The 8,941-nt window shown below is 35.0% G+C and overlaps 1 protein-coding gene across 1 annotated transcript; it reads right to left on the bottom strand.

Annotated features, from left to right (window-relative positions):
* Window positions 1-1,018: 1,018 nt before the first annotated feature.
* On the bottom strand, window positions 1,019-8,482 carry LOC120346436 (cartilage oligomeric matrix protein-like). The gene is made up of 14 exons (XM_039416176.2): window positions 8,365-8,482; window positions 7,824-7,949; window positions 7,496-7,638; window positions 7,125-7,337; window positions 6,602-6,761; window positions 6,114-6,280; window positions 5,238-5,328; window positions 4,874-4,969; window positions 4,619-4,791; window positions 4,129-4,272; window positions 3,843-3,917; window positions 3,199-3,399; window positions 2,769-2,880; window positions 1,019-2,203 (listed from the first exon to the last, which is right to left on the bottom strand). Exons 1-14 carry the CDS (start codon window positions 8,432-8,434, stop codon window positions 2,172-2,174), a joined length of 1,803 nt encoding a protein of 600 aa, XP_039272110.2. The 5' UTR covers window positions 8,435-8,482; the 3' UTR covers window positions 1,019-2,171.
* Window positions 8,483-8,941: the final 459 nt, after the last annotated feature.

The following is an 8,941-nucleotide window of genomic DNA, read 5'->3' as shown; positions in this document are numbered from 1 at the left end:
TTTCAATATTATGTTGTTGTTGTTCTTGTTCTTGTTATCCTTGTTGTTGTTCTTTGACACGTTTTTAAAAAGTCGCTTTTCTCTTCGAATACTGGACCAATTGCTTTGAAATTTTCAGTGGTTGAAGATAAAATTTTTCTCCAGAAGGCTATTACTTTTTTTTTCGCTATGACGTCATCAAAATTATTGCCATTGGGTGGCGCTACGTGTCCATATATTTGAGCATAGCTCTCTTGTTGTTCTTGTTCTTGTTCTTGTTGTTCTTTGACACGTTTTTAAAAAGTCGCTTTTCTCTTCGAATACTGGACCAATTGCTTTGAAATTTTCAGTGGTTAAAGATTAATTTTTTCGCTAGAAGGCTATTACTTTTGTTTATTCTTAAATTTTATATGAATCCTATGAGATATGATATTTCATACAAAATTTCGCGGTATTTATTTTTACTCATGGGAACACTGTTTTACACTTATTTCAAGCGGTTTCGCGATCGATTGTCTTGCTCAGTACTACAGCTACTGTAGGTCGGTACTGGTAAGTTGCCATACAGGTACCGTAACGCAGTGAAATTGACTTATTCCTTCCGCGGTATTACTAATGCTGCAATGCAAGTTTTATAGCCTATCGTATGCGGAACGGAATATCAGACCTACAGGTTCGGTACCGGTACTGGTAGCTCAGTACGTAAGTACGATACTGGTACTGGTGTCTTACCACAATGAAATTACCGTAACTTATTCTTTCACGGTCCTACCAGTGCAGTAATGCAAGCGTTGTAGCACTTGTAGCCTACTATATTTGTTTATTTTGACGAGAGTCTACTGGAAACAACATAAAATTTGAAAGGGAAGAATTGTTCTGTGATCAATTATCTGTCCTAAAGTGTAAACAACATAAAATTTGCAAGGGAACAACTGTTCTGTGATCAATTACGGTACCGTATATGGCCTACAGTGTACAGGTAAGATGCTGGCTGACTGCTAACCGGTACTGGTAGCTCAGTACGTAAGTACGATACTGGTACTGGTGCCGGTACCGGTGTCTTACCACAATGAAATTACCGTAACTTATTCTTTCACGGTCCTACCAGTGCAGTAATGCAAGCGTTGTAGCACTTGTAGCCTACTATATTTGTTTATTTTGATGAGAGTCTACTGGAAACAACATAAAATTTGAAAGGGAAGAATTGTTCTGTGATCAATTATCTGTCCTAAAGTGTAAACAACATAAAATTTGCAAGGGAACAACTGTTCTGTGATCAATTACCGTATACCTACAGTGTACAGGTAAGATGCTGCCTGACTGCTAACTCAGTACCGCTTGACACGTTTTTAAAAGTCGCTTTTCTCTTCGAATACTGGACCAATTGCTTTGAAATTTTTAGTGGTTAAAGATAAAAATTTTCTCCAGAAGGCTATTACTTTTTTTTCGCTATGACGTCATCAAAATTATGTGACTCTACGTGTCCATATATTTGAGCATAGCTGTCTTGTTTTTTTTTGATAGTGCTGTTTGATCTGAAGCAAATTCTAAAAATGCTACATACTTAATAAGCTATCGTAAGCTCACAGCCAACGGGCGGGCAGAACTCTGTTACAGATATGAAAGTTTTTTGCTGTTATTTTCGATCAAGGCAGCGGAGTCGAGAAAAATTTGCGATGGACTCCCGAACTCTGCATTACAAACACTTTTGGCTTCAACACTGACTTCGATTCCAGACTACGGGTTGTAAAAAATTCCGAGCTCTGATACCAAAATCTCTGGCTCATGCAATGTTTCCTTTGACTTCTTTTATTGGTATCCCCTTAAAAGTCTGAAATTTCGACTCAGACTCCGGAAAACTACAAATGCGTTCCATTGAAAAATGCCAATTTCAACAGCCCCGCTTGCGAGCCGAACAATCATGTTAGTCCTGACTCCTGTCTGAATATTCGATAAGAAAATGAATCGAGAAATCTTTTCATATCCGGAGAAGCTTTATTGTTTTATCTTCAATGTATATCTATATATTTGAAAATTAAAAATGAAATTGTCATTGCACATTGCTGAAATATATACAGTATATATATATATACCAAATCACGACGTCAACAACGTACATTGAGAAACTTCACATTTTCACAAAACAATCCTGAATTCTTTTTCTTCTTCTCCATCTGACGTTACGACAGTTTCTAACTGCTTTGGTAATCGAATGGCAGTGTTTCTGAAAATTGAGATATGAATTGAAGGTCCTGAACATATTATTCTCGTCTCGTTAATGATATCTATATGCAGGCATGGATTAACCATTAGGCAAAATAAGCACGTACGTAGGGTACAAAGAGAAAGCGGGCACCACAGAAATTTTAAAAGACGAAATTTTAATGGTGCATCGATGTTTAATAAATAATTCGAGTTCGTCAGACGCTCCAGGCCTCAATATTGATCCGCCTAATATTAGTTTGAAAAAATAAATTCTGAAATATACCCAATCATAGCTTGGCCTTAGTATCGAATATTACTTGTCGTAGTTTTCTTCAGATAACACTAGTTTCATCACTATTAATATATAGCTATAGTACCCAAGTCTCCATTGCCTATAGGGCTTCTAAAACGCATGGCCCGGCGCTGTCTATATGTTAAACTAATTATTAGATACGCTAATTACGCAAATAGGAAGTAATTATGATTTTAAAGTGTTTGTTTTAAATACGCTTGAGGATTAATTAGCCTAAGCATTAAGTGTCTTGTACAGCAGTTTTTATGAATAAGAAACTTGTTAGTCTTACCATTGCATCTGTACTCGACATCTGACCAAATGATGTTCTCTTGTGAATAACAGTAAACACCTAGTCTTCCTCCCTTGAACGTTTCATCTTTAACTACTCCGCTATCAGTCAACTAAAATTTAGAATACTTATAAATTAATTAGGGCAATATAAGACTTGCATGAATATTTGAACTGAACTGAGCCATATATAAAGCTGTGTTTTTATACGCGCTCGTAATTTTAGAATATAAAGTACAACCAAGTACTTTTTTTTTATTGTTCCACGCAGTATTTGATGTTTTTATATGAAAATGTTTCAAATCGAACGAGAAAAAATAGAGTACACTTATTTTGCCATCCCGAACCTATAACTGAGACATAATTTCCTCAGGTTCTACTGTGTATGACCACTATCTAATTTTAGGTTCTAAAACATATAGCCACCGTACTAATGAGGTTCCTTGGTATATTCTCAACTTGATATATCCAACTGAAGGTCTGTGGATCAATTCCCACCGGTATGACGTTTTATCCTTCCATCCCTTATTTGCTGGATCAATCCAGATAAGTTTAGCTTGGCCTTCTGTACTTGAACCTTTCCACAGAGCATTAGCTAACTGTTTCGCTGGACCAGTTTGAGATTCAATAACCTGTTTGTGGTGGTATACAATATTAAAGATCTTTTTTTAAGTAACGAACAAAATTATGCTCATTCTATTGTTTAACGCCTAAATATATATATATTCAAACGTAACATTATTTTAAACAATTACGAAAGTTAGTAAAGACTGAAATAAGATCGGTAATTTCGTTCTATATCCATTCAAATTATGGATATTTAATTATTCAGTGATCCAATAATTTATTTACAGCTGTATTCATGTTGATTGCTCATTGCGTTTAAGTGGTAATTTCAAAGTGGCAGCAAGATAGGTTCAACGGTCATTTTGCAATGAATAATTCAAGTGCAATGACGTATGTTTCACAAATGTAACCTAGATTAATGAAGGACGCGACTTTATATATATATATATACCATATATATATGTGTGAAAGAGATAACCATCAAAGGTAATTATTCTCAACCTCTGACCTTTATTTGAAATCCAGCTTTAGAAACACCTTGATCAGCCTGCTTCCATTGTGCGACGTAAAATCTACTGCTATCCTGTAAAATAAATTACCTATTAATTAAGTATTCAATTGTCGGTATTTCGCACATTTGCTCCAATACAAGATGTATATAAGAGAGAAACGGTGCGGATGAAGGAAGCTTGCGAAATGAAATCGCGAGATGAAAAAAGACAATCGCAATCGGAGATAATCGATTTACTTGCATTTTTTCTGTTTATCAAATTGCAAACTAATTAAAATCACACCTGGAACCCAAAAACAAAACCTATGAAATCGTCATCAGTATTGGTATTCACAAATAATGTTCCATAGAAATCAACTCCGTTGAATGCAGTATCACCGACTGCCAGCGCAGGATCACTGTTCTTGGTTTCTGTAATCTCTTTACCCTGAAATAAATTGCAAAATAATGTACAATCTTTATTTGCCTAGCAGTTTGTTCGACTGTGAAAAAGACTTTAAGGCTTTCTAAAATCGGAAATCTAAAGCCAATCGAAGATCAGCAACGTTTATCTTTTATATCAATGTTTGTACAATCCACGTCGGAATATATGAAAATGTATATGATGTTTTTATAATGCTACTTCTTTGGGTGCTTTAATATGAAATTAGGCTAAGTTTTCGGCACATCACGGGCGTTCATTCATGCTGCCCATATTTAAGTATACGATTTAAAATTGGAGAAGTGTTGTAAACAATAAAAGTTGTGATTTGTGAGTTTTTATTGCTACATACATTGTGTGTTACCACCCAATTTGGTGGTTCAGAGCCACTTGGATCAAGATTAATTTGTTGTAAATCTCGGAAATCCGTTTTCTGAATATTAGCATTCTTTGGGCAAGCATCATTCTCGTCTGGTACTTCATCACCGTCAAAATCATCCTCACATGCGTCTCCTACACTGTTTTCTACAAAAAAGTATGCGACAAATTAACACAATCTCAAAGTACTTTTTGTCATGTTTCACTACACAATTAATTTCACACTCACTATTTTTATCTTTCTGATCGGGGTTTGCAACCAATCTACAGTTATCGTTCTCATCAGTTATGCCGTCATCATCATCATCGTCATCACAGGCATCGCCTAAAATTATGATTTTTTCAATAAGTCTGTATGATAGTTTTTTGCATCATTTGGTATTATTATTGATAATACAAATATTTTAATCAAACAAGCATTAGGCTATATTACTATCCTATTTTTGAAACACACCATATAACAAATCATATATATATCATTTTTAATTTGTCGTCAAAATATTTATTTATTTTAATTCTCTTGTCGATTATGAAGGTGTTGTGTCTCGATTGTGGTCATTTGCAGTTTTCAATTTCAATATTGGATTACGTGCCTAGTCCATCCTTGTCAGTATCAAGTTGTCCACTGTTGATGATATCCGGACAATTGTCTTTATCGTCTTGAACACCGTCCTTATCCCGGTCCTAAATTTTACGATTTGATTTATTTAATTCTTATCAAAATTGTCTGCACAAAAAGATCATCTAGAAAAATAAAAGGATAGAGAAATCGGGTGCAATATTAACCCAAGCGCAAAATGGATGTTTCCCCGAGCATTGATTACTGTGTTTATCTCCGTAACAATGGCCAATCAGCAAGTTGACAATGGTATATATATTGTATTTTAGCAGCAGCCCCCCCAGAAAGATATTTAAGCATGGTTTTAAACAATGCATCGTTTTCGGGGTTTGCGAGGTATTGGTCAATTTTCCTCTGTGTTTCCAAAAATTGCTTGTAAACCAAAAAATGAATTGTCATTACGTCTTTCATTTAGTTTCAACAATTTAAAATTAGTCTCGAAAAAGCTGCGATGGATTAGGCCAAAATTAGCGAGCAAACGGCACGTGGTTAAATATACTCGTATATATTAATAAAAATGATGCTTTTAAACGTGCAAACTAGTTTGTAAGCGCCCGCTCGCACAAACGCTCTTAAAATAAGCTTAAAAAATGTTAGAATACAGTAGTAAAGTATAGAGAGGGTTTTCTGTGGCCAGGGGTCCGCGAAAAATCCAAGACAACCGTACGATCACCTCATGCCACAAGACCGGTAGACAATATTATCTATCATTATCAATAGATATCCAAGAATTTCTGAACAATGTACATTGACTATTTGGTATTTGCCATTCCATTTACATCAATGTAAACCAAAGCTAACGTAGCAATTAGCTTGCCCTGTCTTATTATTACAGTATTTCAAACATTACCTGGTCATGGTCACACAAATCGCCTACAAGATCAGAATCCGAATCTTTTTGGTCTGGATTTTCTTCATCTGGACAATTATCGCACACATCTCCTACGTTATCCCCGTCTCTATCAAGCTGACTCTCGTTTGGAATATTTGGACAGTTGTCATCAGAATTGTCATGATCTAGCAAAACGTACTTAAAAATGAACGAACTTAAAGGCATCAGTTGTTTGCAACAGTGTTGTACAGTCATAATTTCTTCGATATAGACTATGAAAACTCTAACTACTTTAAAACAATATCAGATTTGGGTCAAAAATAGCCTGCTGTTCAATCGGATGGGAATAAATCAAATGTCACAATGCAATACTTCGATAAAGATAGTGGCGTCATAACACAATTTTAGGTCGTTAAGCGGAGCCAAATTCCCTCTAAGTACCACACTAATTTCAGCATTGATAAAATACGTCACTATGAGATATTTTGTCTGATATTCTTACTTACCATCCCCATCTTTATCATCATCACACTCATCGCCTAATCCGTCTTTATCAACATCGAATTGTTGGAAATTTTGGACAGATATGCAATTATCACATGCATCGCCCACACCGTCTCCATCCCCATCTTCTTGCCCTTTATTCGCAATGTATTTGCAATTGTCCTGAAAAATCAAAATTAGATCTGTGTATAGCTATAAGTAAAAGTAAAAATTCCTATACGTTTTGAAGGTGCTAATCAATTTACACAGATCCTCCACATGCCCTCAATCAAGCTCCAATAAAATTTGGCAATAACTTCTCTGCGATCATCGGAAAGCAATCTTATCTATTTTCAGAATGCTGAATATAAGGTATAGAATGTAATTAGAGTTCACAATTTTGTTTAGATACTCACACATCATCATTATTAACATTGGGAATTATTTCAGCACTAAAAAAAAAAATTTTAAGATTTCGGATATTCGCAAATACTGCATCATACCTTGCAAGAGAGGTAAGAAGAAATCAATAAAAATAATTTTCACATCTGTATTTTTTCTGCCGTCATCGTCAATATCGTCATCGCAAGAATCGCCAATTCCATCTCCATCCCTGTCCTCCTGTCCACTATTTGGTATATTTACACAATTATCCTTCTGACAGGACTGTTCTTCGCATGGCAGTTTTTCGTCTGGCTGCCCATCATTATCACTATCTTTCCCGCAGTGAATCCCGTTTCCGGCTTGGCCTACCGGGCACTTTAATTAAACAAATGAATGAAACTTTTTATTCAATACCATTTTAGGAATTTATGATGTAGGGGCTTATATTTCCACAAATACTCGTAAATTTGATGCTGATTTTATGACTAATAGAACTTTTTTCGGCGAGAAACATTGTAAATTTGCCAACTCACTTCCTTTATAAATGTGCATGTTTTTCCATCACCCATATAGCCTTCAGGACAAGGACCACACTTCACGCCTCTTTCTACATTAGTGCATTCAACACCAGTAAAGCAAGGGTTGCTGAGATCACAATCATCTTTTCGATCTATTCCTAAAAATAGATATATATTGCTATAAATTAGAGATGATCGAATGATTTTCATAAAATTTCACAAAATTTACTTCCAGTAATCATTTTCGCAATGTGAAATTTACTTTAACTTTTGTAATCGATGTCTGATAGCATCTACGTAAATGTTTAATACTTTTTATTAGCTTAGGTTTTAATCTTCATACCACATGCTTTGCACTCAAGAATTGCTTGCGTCATTTTCTGTGTTGCGAGTGTCAACTTCCCAATCTCTTCGGCAAGTTTTGCAAAACCATCTACTGGCGTCGGGCTTTTACCCCTCGCATGTTTACCTGTAACAATTGGAATAATATAAATTATTACATTCTATCAATAAAACGTTCACACAATTTTGCAATACATGTTCATTTTAGTATATATAGATTCGCCGTCCTTTACTATATATAAAGTTTGCCTTGAAAAAAATAGGCGTATGGTGTATTTTAGATACTCCCCATTACAATTGTTCTCTCAATTAGAAATAAACTCGGGAGACGTAAAAGTCATTGATGAGGCACCCCCTCAATGTATATTCATAGCCTATCTTCGAAAACGCGCTGAATTGCAGAATGTATTACCAATAGTGACAATGTATAAAATGAAGATTCCGTTTGCAATTTGCAATGCCAAACTTTTATCAGTTTTTGCAGACCGTTTATGAGATTTGAGAGTGTCTGGAGATAAAAAATAAAAAAAGCAATAACTTACGGCCAAAAATTGTTGGAAACGAAATTACCCCCATGCACAATAGCGCCAAAATATTGAATGCTTTAACCATCTTTGCTCTTTATTAGAAAAGATTCTTGATGTTTGCATCTATGAGAACACGACCAAACTGACCAATTTGCAAGTAGCAGAACGTTATATATCCAGGCCAGAGACGGGAAATTTTTTTTCCTTTTTTACTATTTTATAACTAGCATGAACACCCGTTCTTCTGCAATTATTTGGACACGTATGAATGTTTTACTTGCATAAGCAGGGGTTATGCAACATTCGTTTTTTTGGAAGTCAATTCAGAGAAGCAGCACGCAATCAAAAACACAAAAAAAGTTTTTTTTTGTTTCTTCAAACCTTAATTATTTAAAGTGAAATTTGATGTTTTGTATAAATGTAGCACTTTTCATCCAAAGATGAAGTGTATATGAATTTGTGATATTTTTTGAGCCGTTATATTTTATACACATTTCTCAAATTCTGGCGCACAAGGTGGTTAATAAAGTATCGAGTTCGTCACAGGGTACTGTAATTATGATTTCTCATTTCAAGTCATTTGAAGCTCACT

The sequence above is a fragment of the Styela clava genome, chromosome 8 (assembly GCF_964204865.1).
Source record: "Styela clava chromosome 8, kaStyClav1.hap1.2, whole genome shotgun sequence".
NCBI classification, from domain to species: Eukaryota; Metazoa; Chordata; class Ascidiacea; order Stolidobranchia; family Styelidae; genus Styela; species Styela clava.
The sequence above is the reverse complement of the archived record's forward strand: the minus strand, read 5'-3'. Positions and strand labels throughout refer to the sequence as shown.

Bases quoted from the DNA above. Each gene is read 5' to 3' on its own strand.
- LOC120346436 (XM_039416176.2), bottom strand. From the start codon at position 8,434: ATGGTTAAAGCATTCAATATTTTGGCGCTATTGTGCATGGGGGTAATT. The intron at 7,639-7,823 runs GTATGAAGATTA...ATCTATTTTTAG, and splicing joins TCTTGAGTGCAAAGCATGTG to GAATAGATCGAAAAGATGAT. The intron at 4,792-4,873 runs GTGAGTGTGAAA...ACTTTTTTGTAG, and splicing joins CGATCAGAAAGATAAAAATA to AAAACAGTGTAGGAGACGCA.